This window comes from Lepidochelys olivacea (assembly GCF_965140295.1).
Source record: "Lepidochelys olivacea isolate rLepOli2 genome assembly, chromosome: 14".
Classification (NCBI taxonomy): Eukaryota; Metazoa; Chordata; order Testudines; family Cheloniidae; genus Lepidochelys; species Lepidochelys olivacea.
The window spans coordinates 949,914-966,275 of NC_140424.1; the positions used below are offsets into that span (position 1 = coordinate 949,914).

At 52.9% G+C, this 16,362-nt stretch overlaps 1 protein-coding gene across 1 annotated transcript; it reads right to left on the reverse strand.

The window, feature by feature from the left end:
* Window positions 1–6,113: 6,113 nt before the first annotated feature.
* Window positions 6,114–15,254, reverse strand: LOC311531170 (uncharacterized protein). The gene is made up of 6 exons (XM_084648322.1): window positions 15,216–15,254; window positions 14,183–14,301; window positions 12,009–12,049; window positions 10,531–10,593; window positions 8,984–9,116; window positions 6,114–6,280 (listed from the first exon to the last, which is right to left on the reverse strand). Exons 2-6 carry the CDS (start codon window positions 14,237–14,239, stop codon window positions 6,242–6,244), a joined length of 333 nt encoding a protein of 110 aa, XP_084504448.1. The 5' UTR covers window positions 14,240–14,301; window positions 15,216–15,254; the 3' UTR covers window positions 6,114–6,241.
* Between the last annotated feature and the right edge of the window lie 1,108 nt (window positions 15,255–16,362).

A 16,362-nucleotide genomic window follows, 5' to 3' on the forward strand; every position in this document is an offset into this window, starting at 1 on the left:
AGAGGAGGTCTCACTCCAGGCTCATGACAGTTTCTGGTAATGGGGAATTCACAGTTGGGTGTCATTCACTGACCGTCTCTGAACTCTGTCCCCCCATGGCTCTGTTAGCTATGGTATCCTCAGAGAGTGCCGCTGGCCAAGTGAGAGCTGTGAGTGTTAGATTAGGTGCGAAGCAGCATCACCAGCTAAATGTCTGAAGGGTGTGAACATCTGGGAGGGAGCAGAATTGTGCCCAGGGGACCCATGCAGAATAAACACCGGGGAAGGAGATGATATTAAGAAAAGGGAAAGTTGGGAGAAAGGTTCTTGCCAGGGAAATTATTCAGGCTGTGGAATAGCCCCCTCCCCAAGCAAAGGGCTGGTTGAAGCACTAGAGAATGTGCAATAAGAAGCAGTCGTGTATTGGGCCTTGGGGATGGACTAGATGGGGTCCAAGATTGCAGCTCTATTGCAGGAAGGGACCAGTTCTAAATGGAGCCTCCCACAAGCACTGACAGGCTCCAAAGAAAATGCAGCTGCCAGTGTTAGTGTGATAGGCTAGTAACTGGGGTCTCAGTGGAGAGCCTGGACCCAGGAGCTGCATTAAAGCCTTAGCAAGTCCCCCTTGTTTCTCTTTTCTCCTAGAGGATCAGGAGGTGGCGTAGGCTGAATTACCAGTCAAACAGCTTCAGAGACCCATGAGCTGTGCCCCCCTCTACCACAATCCTTATCCAGTTAGTCTCTGGGGGGCATGCTCCCTCCAGCACACAGACCCTGTACACCAGATGCAAGCTTAAGCACCAGGGAGGGGCAGGGCTGAAGGTATAGCATATGCACTCTGGGCAGTCTCTGCTGTTGTGGTCTGTGTTGGAGGGGGAAGTAGAACCAGAGCAGCCTGTGACCCCTGCAACAACCCCCAATCAGGAGGGTGCCGGAGCTGCACAGAATGCCAGCCTGACTCCCCCATCACTGCCATGCGCAGTCACTGGAGATTGAAAAACTGTAATGTCTTGGCCTTGAACTGTCTTGACCGCAGCCTGTTAATAAGACTTTTTTTAATGTCTTCCTCAATGCTATTTGTGAAGTCCCTCTCTATGGCTTCATAGCTGTTTGGCAGAGGGGGTGTCCTTGTTGACCAAACCCCCTCCTCCACCACTCTGGTCCCCAGCAGGAGCTTGCTCAAGGACTCCACCTCAGCGCAGTTCCCATACTGCCACTTGTCCCCGGTTGCGGGGGTGTTGGGAGGGGGCCAAAAGTTCACATTCCTAAACATTTGCTGACACTTCCCACAGGGGGACTTCTGATACTTTTGTTCTTCAACATTAAACTGAAAGGCCTGGCTCCACACCCCCTCAGGGAAGGTGATGGCCAGGCCAGTGTCCCCATGATGCACTGCATAGGCCATGGCCTTGTGCCATGTTTTTATAGAGGACAACTCAATCATGATGCGTCTTTCGTGGAGCCCCCTTACATGAGAGGGAAGCGCCATAGAAGTGGTGGAGGTCAGTGCCACCCTGCGGATCACTATAGAAGCAGCAAGCGATAACTGAGGCTGTAAATGTGAATTCAGTGGCATTCAGTGCATGAGGTCCCTCCGGTAATTGATTCCACAGTTGCGCATTAAAGCTCTGCAGAAAGCTCATTAGCTCCTGGGGGGTAGTGAATCGTTTCACTTCTGTCACCTGGAACATACATCATTAGTCACTAAGATTCTGCATCCAGTATTTGGTCCATGTTCCACTCCCCAGGGGATGACATCATTCTTCAGCAGAAGAAAACAACCAAAGCAGCAGGACGAACTAGCACCTCTTGAAAACCAGAATGTTGCGCCTGTGTCAGGCACAGAGTAGTTAAACAGCAGCTGGTCACTATATCGGTGGGAACTCTCAAGAAGTCTGTGACAAAGTCCCTCATAGGAGTCATTTAAAGACATGATGTAGTCGTCGGGGCGAGAGGGAAAGTGCTGTCTTGGGGCACAGATTGGCTACAAAACAGAAACCTAAGAATATAAGAGTGGCCATACTGGGTCAGACCAATGGCCCATCTAGCCCAGTATCCTGTCTGTAACGTGACAGTATCCTGACAGTGGCCAATGCCAGGTGCCCCAGAGGGAATGAACAGAACAGGGAATCATCAAGTGATCCATCCCCTGTCACCCATTCCCAGCATCTGGCAAACAAAGGCTAGGGATGCCATTGATGGACCTATCCTCCATGAACTTATCTAGTTCTTTTTTTAACTCTGTTATAGTCTTGGCCTTCACAATATCCTCAATCATATCTCCCCTTAGCCGTCTCTTTTCCAAGATGAAAAGTTCCAGTCTCATTAATCTCTCCTCATATGGAAGCAGTTTCATACCCCTAATCCTTTTTGTTGCCCTTTTCTGTACCTTTTCCAATTCCAATTTTTTTTTTTTTTTGAGATGGGGCAACCAGATCTGCCTGCAGTATTCAAGATGTGGGCATACCATGGATTTATGTAGAGGCAATGTGATATTTTGTGTCTTATCTATCCCTTTCCTAATGATTCCCAAAGTTGTTTGCTTTTTTGACTGCTGCTGCACATTGAGTGGATGTTTTAAGAGAACTATCACAAAGACTCCAAGATCCTTCTTGAGCGGTAACAGCTAATTTAGACCCCATCATTTTATATGTATAGTTGGGATTATGTTTTCCAATGTGCATTACTTTGCATTTATTAACATTGAATTTCATCTGCCATTTTGTTGCCCAGTCACTCAATTTTGTGAGATCCCTTGGTAACTCTTCGCAGTCTGCCTGGGACTTAACTATCTTGAATAATTTTGTATTGTCTTCAACTTTTGCCAACTCACTGTTTACCCCTTTCTCCAGATAATTTCTGAATATGTTGAACAGCACTAGTCCCAGTACAGACCCCTGGGTGACGCTGCTATTTCTCTCTCTCTCCATTCTGAAAACTGACCATTTATCCCTACCCTTTGTTTCCTATCTGTTATCCAGTTACTGATCCATGCAAGGACCTTCCCTCTTACCCCGTGACTACTTACTTTGCTTAAGATAAGCCTTTGGTGAGCCACCTTGTCAAAGGCTTTCTGAAAATCTAAGTTCACTATATCCACTGGATCACCCTTGTCCATATACTTGTTGACCCTCTCAAAGAATTCTAGTAGATTAGTGAGGCAGGATTTCCCTTTACAAAAAACTCTTCCCCCCAACATATTGTGTTCATCTATGTGTCTGATAATTCTGTTCTTTACTGTAGTCTAAGGGCTGGTCTACACTGCCACTGAAAGTCAGTGTAAATTACACTGGTTAAGTTACATAAGTTTAGTAACTTAAGTCGATGTAACTTCCACCTCTTGTTGAGATGGAGTACAGAAGTCAAAGGGAGAGTGCTCTCCCATCAGCTTAGCACGTCTTCACCAGACCTGCCAAATCAGTGCTGCTGCACTGAGGGCAGCGGTGCTGATTTAGCGCGTTAGTGAAGAAAAGCCCTCAACCAATTTGCCTGGTACTGGAGTTAGGCTTAAGGCCTGTAATTGCTGGGCTCGCCTCTAGAGCCTGTTTTAAAAATTGGTGTCACATTAGCTGTCCTCCAGTCGTCGGGTACAGAAGCTGATTTCAATGAGAGGTTACAGACCACAGTCAGTAGTTCTGCAGAGCAGTAGGAATAAATCAACTTTCAGGCCATCAGCAGGGCCCCAGATTCAAGAGTCGTATCGGTGCTGTTTGTAACACTAATCGATACAGAAGAGCAATGAGGGGGCAGCATTTGCGGAGGAGCCAGAACTTTTCAGTTATTGAAGACTGAAGCGTTTCTGAGGGACCTACCCTAACTGCATGAAAAGTCAGTAAAATGCAAACTGACAAAAGGAAACTTCTTTACACATCATATAATTAGCCTGTGGAACTTACTGCCACAGGATCTCACTGAGGCCAGGAGGTTAGTAGGATTCAAAGATATCGATAATGAGAACACTCCGTTACATTAGCTAGGAAACACATTCCTATATAGTAACACTCCTGCTTCAGCATGCAAGCAGCCATGAGCTGCTAGAGGTCAGGAAAGAACTTCTGCTGGGGGCCAGGCTATTCCTTTAATTATCCATTCTGGGGGTTCTGGCTTGTGCTGGCCCCATTCGGAGACAAAGGATCTGAGCCAGTTTGGCCATTCCCCTGGTGCCAATATGCTCATGAACTTACACTTGGAACCAGGCTGTTCAGGTCCTTACAGCCACACCATACCCATCCTCATTCACTGACTCTCCTCTCACGGCCACTGCTTCAGCCTGAAGTCAAGGCCCGGCTCCCATCTGCTACGCTGATTTCAATGGAGCTGTGCTAATGACACCAGCGGAGGATCTGGCCCTGTATCTCAGGTGCCTAGCACAAACACAGGACACACACAGAGATGGGGAGAGAATACATACGTAATCAAGAAGGATGGAGTAAGGTGTTTTGGTGGGAAGGTGAGTTGTACACTGCTGAAATGGTGCTAGGTAGAGACATCTGAATGTATCTTGATGAGACTCAGGTAAAAACTCTCTGGGCTCTATGGGAGTCACATGTATTTGTCCGAAGAAGAATATTGCGTGCAGCATCTGGTAAAAAGTAGAGATGGACTCTGGAACAGGATTCTGGTGGACGCATGCCCCTCCCATTGGTGACACAGCAGCCCACCTCCCCTCCCACAGTCATGATCCCATAATGTCCCCATGGCCTCCCCAGCCGTCGCTCAAATGCAAAAGAAACAGCAGGAAAGGATGGATGGAGCGAATACTAATGCAATGTGTGCAGAGAGATCCTGTCCCTGCCTGTCTGCAGTTGCTCTCCAGTCCCTCTTGCTCTTCCGTCGGATTCTCACTGCTCTCCTGCATGTGCGACTGTGCTGGCGAGTTCCCTCGCCACTCCAGGCACAGCCACCTTGTCCCATTCTCAGGACACAAAACGTCCAGTAAGTTCTTGGAACATACAGAGCACAGCTCTTGGTTTCAGAAAGAGGAGACAGGAACCAGGGACAGCCATTTTAGACTTGTTCCTGACCAAGGAACAAAAAAGCTAACAATGTTGGGAATCATTAGGAAAGGGATAGATAATAATAGATGCCTCTAGATAAATCCATGGTATCCCCGCATCTTGTATCTGCAGGTCAATCTGGTCGCCCCATCTCAAAAAAGATATATTGGAATTGAAAAAGATACAGAAAAGGGCAACTAAAATGATGAGGGGTATGGAACAGCTTCTGTATGAGGAGAGATTAATGAGACCAGGACTGTTCAGCTTGGAAAAGAAACTACTAAGGGAGGATATGATAGAAGTCCAGGTTCCAGCCCCAGGTTGCAGCAGGGGCTGCATCCGGGGCTGTGTGCCCCTGCCCTGTGGCTTCTGCAGTCGGGGCCATGCACACCCCCTATGGCTTCCCAGGGTCATGTGCCCCCCCCCATTTCCTGTGGCTTGGGAGAGGGTGAAAAGGCATGAGCAGTGGGGGCTTCAGGGTAGGAGGCAGAGAGCTGCGAGTAGTGTCGGGGGGCGCCGTGGGGGAAGGGGGACGAGCTGGAGCAGGGTCTTGGGTAGAACAGGGATGGAGCATGGGCGAGGCCTCAGGGGGGAGGACACTGAATGGGGGCGTGGTCACAGTCTAGGCATGCCCAGCCTCCCCAAATGTGGGGGGATCAGGCACCATCCATGGATCATGACAAATCAACTTAATTTCCTTCTTTGACAGGTTACTGGCCTAGTGGATGAGAGAAAGTGGTAGATATGATAAATCTTGATTTTAGTAAGGCTTTTGACATGGTCCCACATGGCATTCTTATCAGCAAACCAGAGAAATATACTCTAGATTAAGTTGCTATAAGGTGAGTACATAACTGGTTCAAAGACCATACTCAGAGTCATTGTCAATGTTTCATTGTCAGTCTGGGAGGGCATAGCTAGTGGGCGTCCACTGGGCTCTGTCCTGGGTCTGGTATTACTGAACATTTTAACTGATGGCTTGGATAATGGTGTGGAGCAGGGGTAGGCAATAGGCAGAACACGGGCCAAATCCGGACCACCAGACACTTTTGAACTGACTGAGAAATATTTTTTATTTATTTATTATCATTATTTTTATTATTTTTGTATTATTTTCTCTGGAGTGTGGATCATGACTATACCTTGGCCAAGAAATTTGGACCTTGACAAAAACTAATTGATTACTCCTGGTGCGGAGAGTATCCTTATATAATTTGCAGATGACACCAAACTGGGAGGGGTTGCAAACACTTTGGAGAACAGGATTAGTACTCAAAACGACCTTGCCAGATTAGAGAATTAGTCTGAAATCAAGATGAAATTCAATAAGGACAAGTGTAAAGTACTACACTCAGGAAGGAAAAATCAAATGCACTATTACAAAACAGGGAGTACGGGCTCAGTCAGTGATCACCAACCGGTCGCTCGCGATCTTTGGTGGTGCAGCGGGGCTGCCGCCAAGGCAGGCCCCTGCCTGCTCTGGCCCCTCGTCACAGCGCGGCTTGGGCGGGGGGGTTTCCACATGCTGCTCCTGCCTGCAAGCACCACCCCTGCAGCTCCCATTGGCTGGGAACGGGGAACTGTAGCCAATAGGAGCTGCGGGAGCGATGCTTGCAGAGAGGGGCAGCACACAGAGCCATGTGCTCCCCCGCTTCCCCCAGGGGCCACAGGGGCATGTTGGCCCCTTCCAGGAGTGGCGTGGGGCTGCGGCAGGCAGGGAGGCTGCCTTAGCTCCACTGTGCCGCCAACTGGGAGACGCCCGAGGTAAGTGCCGCCCAGCAGAAGCCCGCACCCCAACCCCTCTCCTGCACCTTAAGCCCCTGCCCCAGCCCCCTCTCAGAGCAAGCACCCCATGCCCCCTCCTGCACCCCAACCCCCTGCCCCAGGCTCAGCCTGGAGCCCCCTCCCACACTGCAAACCTCTTGGCCCCAGCCCAGAGCCTGCACCCCCTCCCTAACCCCAACCCCCTGCCCCAGACCGGGGAAAGTGAATGAGGGTGGGGGAAGAGCAAGTGATGCGGGGTGGGGGGTGGAGTGAGTGGGGCAGGGCAGATCCTGGATTGCCCTTAAATTCAAAAAAAGTTATCTTGGGCTTAAAAAGGTTGGAGACCACTGGGCTAGGTGGTCGTCCTGTTGAAAAGGATCTGGGGGTTATAGTGGATCACAGATAGACTATGAGTCAATGTGTTGCGGTTGTGCAAAAGGCTAATTTATTCTAGGGTGTATTAACTGGAGTGGTGTATCTAAGGCATGGGAGGTGATTGTCCCGCTCTCCTTGGCACTGGTGAGGTTTGAGCTGGCTCCTGTGCCCAGTTCTGGGAACTGCACTTTAGGAACGATGTGGACAAAAAGGAGAGAGCTCAGAGGAGAGCAACAAAAATGATCAAAGGTTTAGAGAGCCTGTGAGGAAAGGTTACAACCCTGGGCCTGCGTAGTCTGGAGAAAAGAAGAGGGGGGAGGGAGAGATACGTCTTCCAACACCCTAAGTGCTGTTGTAAAAAGGACGTGAACAATTGTTCTCCATGCAAGGGGAGATTCGGGTTAGATATTAGGACAAACCTTCTACCGCTAAGGGGAATTAAACTCTGGACGGGGAGGTTGGAGAATCCCTGTGTCATAAAAATAAAGGGAAGGGTAAACCCCTTTGAAATCCCTCCTGGCCAGGGGAAGGCTCCTCTCGCCTGTAAAGGGTTAAGAAGCTAAAGGTGGCCTCGCTGGCACCTGACCAAAGTGACCAGTGAGGAGACAAGATACTTTCAAAAGCTGGGAGGAGGGAGAGAAACAAAGGGTCTGTGTCTGTCTGTAGTCGTCTTGGCCGGGGATAGACCAGGAATGGAGTCTTAGAACTTTTAGTAAGTAATCTAGCTAGGTATGTGTTAGATTATGATTTCTTTAAATGGCTGAGAAAAGAATTGTGCTGAATAGAATAACTACTTCTGTCTGTGTATCTTTTTTGTAACTTAAGGTTTTGCCTAGAGGGGTTCTCTATGTTTTTGAATCTAATTACCCTGTAAGATATCTACCATCCTGATTTTACAGGGGGGATTTCTTTATTTCTATTCTATTTTTTATTAAAAGTCTTCTTGTAAAACACTGAATGCTTTTTCATTGTTCTCAGATCCAAGGGTTTGGGTCTGTGGTCACCTATGCAAATTGGTGAGGCTTTTTATCCAACATTTCCCAGGAAAGGGGGGGTGCAAGTGTTGGGAGGATTGTTCATTATTCTTAAGATCCAAGGGTCTGGGTCTGTAGTCACCTAGGCAAATTGGTGAGGCTTTTTACCAAACCTTGTCCAGGAAGTGGGGTGCAAGGTTTTGGGAAGTATTTTGGGGGGAAGGACGCGTCCAAACAGCTCTTCCCCAGTAACCAGTATTAGTTTGGTGGTGGTAGCGGCCAGTCCAAGGTGTAATAGTTTGTACCTTGGGGAAGTTTTGACCTAAGCTGGTAAAGATAAGCTTAGGAGGTTTTTCATGCAGGTCCCCACATCTGTACCCTAGAGTTCAGAGTGGGGGAGGAACCGTGACACCCTGCGATTGGAAGTTTTTAAGAACAGGTTGGACAAACTCCTCTGGTTCTGCCTCAGTGCAGGGGGCTGCACTTGAAGACTTTTCAACATCCCTTCCAGCTGCACATTTCTGTGGCTCCCACCAAACACCAACACACCATGGGTTTCCTTGTTCCTCACCCCTGCACATTCCTCTCCCAGGTGCCTGGCAAGTCCGTCCCTGAGGCAGCTCCTGCTCCTCTCCTCCCTGCCCCATATTTAGCAGCACTGTCTGTTAGAGGCAACTGGGCAGACTCCTCCTCATTTCCAGATACATTCCTTGCAGTGGGAGCCAGGTTCCCTGCCCATCCCTTCAGACACAAGTGATCCAGACCACAGTGCATGCTCCTTATTCCTGAGCCCCTGCTGGGCCCCTTTCCCCAAACCCATCAAGCAGGAGGTGGTGGGAAGCCAGAGGTGGAATTGCGGGCTGCAGGGAGCAGCGCTAGGTGGCAAGTGCTCACCTTCTGCAGGTATTTCTTTTTGGTGTCCTTGTGCACATCCTCCATTTCCTTCAGCAACTCCACAAATCTGTCAAGGAACTGAAACCCACTCTTCAGTAAATTGCTTCTTAATTTCTCCTTTTGCCGGACTAGTCTGCAAGGTACCAGAAAAGCACAGGGTCCTGGGGTCTCTGGCAGGCAAGGCATTCCTTGCTAAACAAAGAGTTCTTCTTGTGGGCTGTGGCCAGAGGCAACAACCCCTCCCTGTGGAGCTTAACTCCCCCAGCTCCAATGAGCCGGTAGAGTCCTTGCCCCATGCTCCCCCCACAGTATGAGTGCCCAGTTCATCCCTGACTGGGGTCAGATTTCCTGGCAATTCAACTACAAAACCCCTCGGCCTAGATTCCTTAGCCTTGGCTGTTCCCCTCTGGGAAACTTCTCTGCCCCAGGTCCCTCTCTCCAGAGCAGGGGTGGGCAAACTTTTTGGCCTGAGGGCCATATCGGGGGTGTGAAACTGTATGGAGGGCCGGGTAGGGAAGGCTGTACCTCCCCAAAACAGCCTGGCCCGCACCCTCTATCTGCCCCCTCCCACTTCCCCCCCCGACTGCCCCCCTAAGAACCCCCGACCCATCCAACCCCCCCTGCTCCTTGTCCCCTGACTGCCCCCTCCCAGGACCCCCCACACCTAACCACTCCCTCCGGGACCCCACCCCCTAACCAACCCCCCCCGTTCCCCATCCCCTGCCCCCCCCCGAACCTCCGCTCCATCAAGCTGCCACCTGCTCCCTGTCCCCTAACTGCCCACAGGACCCCCTGCCCCTTATCCAACCCCCCTGCTCCCTTACCATGCCTCTCAGAGCACCAGGACTGGCCGCTGCACCGCCCGGCCAGAGCGAGCCCCGCTGCCCAGAGCGCTGGCGGCATGGCGAGCTGAGGCTGCAGAGTTGGGGGGACAGTGGGGTGGGGGCGCGTGCTCAGGGGCCTGGCAGGATGGTCCCACGGGCTGCAGTTTGCTCATCTCTGCTCTAGAGCCAGCCGTGTCTCCCTTATAGCCAAGCGAAGTTCGGGAGCAAACAAAACGTCAACAGCCTTAACTCTGCCTCTTCTCAACATGCCCAGCTCACTGCAGGACCGCAGAGCGCCCGGCCTGTTCCTGTAGCGGGGGATGAGTGGGAGTTAGGGTGTCCAGCTCTATGAAGAGGGTTGCTGAGGCCATGAGAGGGTCTAGTCCACATGTGGGGACAGGAGGGGTCTCAGGCGCATTGGTGGGGGGGGCAGGCAAGTCCCAGGGGCAAAGAGACATTTGATATCGGAACCCAACCAAAAGCATCTTGACTGGGTCATATTTAATGTTATGAATCATTTCTATTGCTGTAGCACCAACTGGTGCCGTGGTGAGTGATACCCCGGGCTCACCCCGGGCGCAAGGGGGTGACGCAAACAAGCACCTGGGAGGGAAGGGAAACAGAGTGACTCGGGGGGCAGCTTCTCCCTCAGCTAGAGTCACTCCTCATCGCATTGACTTCAGTGGAGCCTGACAAATGACACCAGCTGGGTGGGAATCTGACCTGGGCTGTGCTCGCACCACTCTCTCGGATGGCCAAGGGTCCTGCAGGTTACAGCACATGGACCTAAGAGAAGGGGGAGGTTGGGAACTGAGAGGGGAGGAGTTGAGGCATTTCCTGAGGAGAATCTGACAGCTGGGAGAGGAGTGGGGCTTGCTGGGGAGAGGGGAAGCATCCATAGGAATGTCCCATAAGAAGCCAATGTAGCAAGAGCTTGCATAAGCTCGAGGAGCAGGCCCGGCGAAAGGTCCTGGCAATGCCGCATCCTCCTGCTCTAGAGCTGCATCCCTGGCGGGGGCGGGAAAGTGGCAAATCCCTGCTGGAAGCCTCCTCCTCCGAGTGGCTGTGGAGGCAGCCCCTGCCAGGCACAGCTGAACTACACGCCAGCCTGTTCAAACGCATGGGCCAAGCAGGGCCAGCTCCGCTCTGCTGGGCAGGGGGCATCCCTGGAAAGCAAGACCCCTTTGTCTCCTCCTCCCCTGGCTCCCACAGCTGGGAACTGAGGCACCAGCAGGTGGGAGCCCAACAGGATCCTGGGCATGGCCAGAGGTGACACACGGGGTTCCCTGGCCTCTGCTCAACTGGACGTAGGGGCCCTGCCTGTGCCCCTCCCCTGCTGAGGGGTCCATGAGGGCCTGGGAGCACCAGGGAGACACTGTGACTCTCCCACAGCGGGGTCCGTGCTCCCTGTGCCTGGAGCCCCAGCCCAGGGAGGTGGGGCAGGAAGGTTCCTCCCCTAGGCGACACATGGGGTGGTCACGTGCCCCCCGACCCCCAGCATGGGCAGCAGATATTGTGGGCTGGGTGCGGCTGTGCTGCCCCAAACAGCTGGCGTGGCCTCGCCCACGCTCTGCCCCAAGGCCCCCTCCTGCTGGCCCTTCCCCCTTGGCCCCAGCCCAGGCAGGCTGCTCTTCTGGGAAGCCGGCTGGGCCTGGGGCTAGGGCAGCTGCTGGCAGCCTGTGGCCGGGACTTGCAGTGGCTGGGGCCGCCCGGCACTCGGGGGGCTGCCTGCCCGTGCTCTGGGGCTGGGGGGGCTGCACGCCTGGCACTCCAGGGCTGGGGGGGAGGAGAGGGGGACTGGTGGCCACAGGGAGGGGGGCAGCTCTGGGCTCCAGCAGGGGAAGGGGGGTGGGAGGGGCGAGGCTGGCCAGGGACTAGCCTCCCTGAGCCCGTGGTTCACCTGCCACCCATGCCCCCCAGAATCAGTAGGTACAAGTCGTCTCTGGGCATGGCGAGCCTAGTGGGGGCCGTGGAGTGGCTAAAGGAAGAGCTTCCCAGCTGGCCCTGTGGTGGGAGCCATCTCACAGCGGCTGCTGCCTTTCCCTATGCTAAAGGCTGTCTGAAGGAATCCGAAGGGGCTTTGGGGGCACCCTGCCCAGACAGGATGGTGGGAAGAAGGGGATCAGCGGCTGCTCCCAGAACATAGGGGAGGATGTCAGGTGGTTTCCAAAAATGCTGGAACAAACAACTCCTGCCTTTACCTTTTCTGTTGCCATTTCTCCGGAGGAACGTTGGGCTCGTTCTGCAGGAATAAAGCAGAGAGCTCACAGCAGTCTGGTCCAGGCCAGTCATCCTGAGGGACCCACAGCCACAAGCACAGCAAGCCCATGATCAACAGTTAACTGACCCACAGGCAGGGAGCAGAGCTCAGAATCTTCCTGCCAGCGCATTGAGCACCCTGCAGAAATACCCGGCCCTCACCTGCTTTCCAAGCCACACCACACTGGAACGAAAGCAGATGGAAACACTAACCCTTGTCTACAGCCACGAGCAGCCAGTTACCCAAAACCTGAGCAAAATCTGGTTCCATGCAGCAGTGGGCAGTGCTGAATGGACAGAAGTACAGTGTTGCCATCTTCAGAAGTCATGAGGCAGACCCCCCCAAAATCGTGACGTTTGAAACAAAGATGACAGTGTGTGTTTAGGTCAGTTGATGTTTGAACTCCCCGGGCCCATGCCCATTGTGTCTCCCACTCTCCCATGTGTACTGGGTAGGTGGATTTTGGACCCTGCTGCAGGAGCTCTCACCCCCACATCCACCCCTCTCCTGCTCAGCAATTCATCCTGTCCCCCAAGCCCTCATCAGTTCTGTCCCCACCCAACCTCCCTTCAATTCAGCTCCCCATCAGTTCAGCCCCACGGCCCCCATCGACCCCCACCGCCCTTAGTTCACCCTCCCAGCACTCACCCCATCTGCTCAGAACCCACCATCAATACAGCCCCTGCTTACCAGCGCTCACCCTCCTCACTTCAGTCCCCCCGCAACCTCCAGTCTCACCTCTGCCCCTTTGGGTTCTTCACCCTCCCCAGATCCCCTCTCACTTCCCAGGCAGGCAGGGAAGCAGCCACCCAGGACTGACAGCTGGAGCCCTGACTATGCCTGGACGAGGGGTGGCTGACAGGATTTCTAAGTAAAATTAAGCCTCACTTTTAAGAGCTCTCCAATGTCAGGATTTTTTTTTTCCAGTTGATTCAATTGCTTATTTGAGGGATGGTCCTCTCCCTTCTTTTGACTGGAAACACATTTTAAGAATGTGCCATGGCTGGGGGGAAAAAAATCCTGAAAGTTGAGAGTTCTATCACGAGTGAGGCTTAATTTCACACAGAAATAGCAACTCTCACTATTCATTCACGAGAGCTGGCATATCTGGAAATACCAGCCGCAAGTGATGGAGACACAGAAAATCCCAAGCAAAAAGCTGGTCACCAGGGTCTGTCTCATTGCAGCCAAAGGGCCCTTTGCAGAACTGTGTGTTCACAAAACCCCATGGATATTGGAAATTCCTCCAGAGAACCCCCGAGAACATCACAGCAGCTGCAAACACAGCACTCAGGGTACCTGACAATCACGCTTCTGCCCAGCACCCCAGGGACAGTCCCAGAGTCAGTGTACCCTGTCCACCTTCCCATGGGGACATCTCAGTGATCACAGAAACACAGACCCCTACATCTCAATCAAATCACACTCCTGAGAAACCAGGGCTTTCCTCAGTGCTCCTGGCTGAAGGCAGGGACTGATTCTTTCAGCCTCCAGGTTTGAGGCGCTTTATGCCAGCAGCTTTCCTTAAGTTTTACACGTTTAAGAGTGCTGAGAGGCAGGGGCCCTGCAGACCAGACCATCACCCTCAATGACAGAGACTCGGTCTCTGTAACAGCGCAGTCCAACCTGCGGCTAAATGCCTCAAAGCACCTGCTGGCTGCTTGGTGGCCTGGCTGGAAGAAACGGACTTGTCTTGGTCCCGTCCCTGCTGGACAAGAGCACAAGCAACTGGCTCCACAGCTGGCAGCTCCAGCAAAGAGCCAGGGGAACAGAGGGAGATGGAGCGTGAGCTGCTCTCTCAGTCCTAGAGCAGGGCGTCCCAGGTCACGCTGGCCCGCGGGGGGCGGGGCTGTGCCCTACCTGGGTGGTGCCGTCCATGGCCCAGAGGACAGCCTGGCTGTCAATCCAGCACAGAAAGCACATACAGAAGAGTAAAAGACAGGCAATGATGAGCCTCTCTCGGGAACTGGCTGCCGAGCCCTGTGCCAGGCAGCAGCAGGCAGGGCTCCGTGCTGAGCCTGTGCCCCTTGGCTGCCCTCCCGGAGATGGAGCTGATGCCAGCCTGGGACTCGTCATGGGAGTCCTGGGGGCTCAGGTGGGTTGACTGACACTCACCGCTGCTGTGGTGCTGTGTTCTGTGTGGCCATTCGTAACAACGGCCTTGGGGAGCATCGTCTCTTGGTGCTGCTGCCAGGCGTGATGGAGAAACGGAGCAGACTCAGAATCCACCCGCACTGTGAAAACCCCAGAGTTCACAGCTAAGAGGGGCTTGGTCCAACCCTCCCGGTCATGGAGCCCCATGGGGGGGGAAGTGGGAGGGGGCAGATAGAGGGTGGGGGCCAGGCTGTTTTGGGGAGGTACAGCCTTCCCTACCCGGCCCTCCATACAGTTTCACACCCCCGATATGGCCCTCAGGCCAAAAAGTTTGCCCACCCCTGCTCTGGAGAGAGGGACCTGGGGCAGAGAAGTTTCCCAGAGGGGAACAGCCAAGGCTAAGGAATCTAGGCCGAGGGGTTTTGTAGTTGAATTGCCAGGAAATCTGACCCCAGTCAGGGATGAACTGGGCACTCATACTGTGGGGGGAGCATGGTCTCTTTTCAGTTGCCAGCCACATATGTCAGGTCCTTCACACAACCGAGAGAGCCACTTCCCACCTTCACGCTGCCCCTCTGGGCCTTGTCAGCCATAGATGCAGCAGGGGCTGCCCAGGAACACTGGGAAAACTTGACATTTGGCTGCAGAGGAAACTCCGAATTCTGGCTTCAAATGCAAATCCCTCTCCCCAGAAAATATACCCGGCCTTTCATCAGATGGGAAGACAATCACTAGCCCCAGAGTGCCTATGGGGAACCAGCTCCATGCTAGGAGCCTTGGCATGGCTCTTCCCTGTGAGAAATCTCTGCCCAAAGGGTCCTGGGGAGCAGGGGAAATAACCAGGCTTAGAAACACTACCAACTGTGTACAGCCCAGAATCTCTCCCCACCAGGTTCTGGGTGAGATGTCCCCATGCTGCTGATGCTCTCTTGCATTCCCCTTCCCCTGGCAGCCAGTCCCTTGCTCTCAGATCCCAGAGCACACGTAGAGTTAACTCTGCAATAATCGGTGAAACTAATATGCAGCTAAAAAATACAAAAAGCATCAAAAGTACCTGGGTGCAGGGAAGAAACCAGGGAACCAGCTGAATTGCCTTCGCTGACGAATCACAGAATGAGCCTGAGCCGCACACTTTACCGTATTTAACTGAAGAGACCCATTTCCGGGTGAGCAATGCAGAGAGCTGGCACATACCAGGACTCAGGCCTGGTTTAGTAACGCTATCCATTGCTAGAACTAACCTGCCTGAGAAACAAAAGAGCTGAAAGGAGGTGGGAGAACAAAAGGAATATTACAATAATTATGAATGAGGCAGTTCAGCAACCTGTAATCCATGGACAGCAGATGGGTGATAAACCACAAACATGTCCAGGAAAGGGCCTGCCAGGCTAATGGTCTGTCCAGCTTGGTAGCCTGCTCTTGCCAGTGGCCTGGTACCAGAACGCAGTGGGCTAACTATGCACATCTGCACACTGAAGGAAGGAGTGACCCCTCCTGGGCCCTGCAGTGATGCAAACTCCATGGGGTTTGATAATCCCTTTCGGAGCATACAGAACTAGAGATGTTTGGGTCATCAGTATGTCCAGTCTCATGCTGTAGCCCAGTGACCCTGTGGGATGGTGAGTCTCCCAGGCAGTCCCATGCAGCAGGAAGCCGCAGTCCCTTGCACTTTTCTAAAGGTACTTACGTAATGGAACAAGCACTTGTTCTGGTGCACGACCGGGGGAGTGACCAGTCTTCACTGCACGCCTTAGAACATCAAGGCAGCACAAAGACCAGCTGGAGGCTGTTTTCTCAGTCAAGTCCCTCCTAGTTCTCCTTCCCAGGCTATATAGTCCTAGTTACTGCAACCTGTGGTCATGTGTAAGCCTTGGCTCAGACCTCCAAGCGTCTTTGCTGCCCTTCTCCAGAGCTTTCCTACCACCACCAGTTCGTTCTGGAGGTGAGGTGACCACCTGACCCTACAGCTCCAGAAGAGGGCAGGGTATCCTTGTCCGGGAGAGCAGCTCCTCCACCCTCTGCTTCTGTTTGTCCAACCATAATTCGTGGAATTAGTGTCCTACTGCGAGAGAGGCCCCATACACAGGCAGCGTTAGCCATGGTGGGTTGAGGGAGGCAATCTAGGCTCCAATGGCTAAGCACTGTTCTCCTCATGCGCACTATGCCCGTCTCACAGCCACTCCTCCACCCAGATAACCCCT

Bases quoted from the DNA above. Each gene is read 5' to 3' on its own strand.
- LOC311531170 (XM_084648322.1), bottom strand. From the start codon at position 14,239: ATGCTCCCCAAGGCCGTTGTTACGAATGGCCACACAGAACACAGCACC. The intron at 12,050-14,182 runs GTGAGTGTCAGT...TTATTCCTGCAG, and splicing joins AACACAGCACCACAGCAGCG to AACGAGCCCAACGTTCCTCC. The intron at 9,117-10,530 runs GTCAGATTCCCA...GGTACCTTGCAG, and splicing joins GTGGTGCGAGCACAGCCCAG to ACTAGTCCGGCAAAAGGAGA.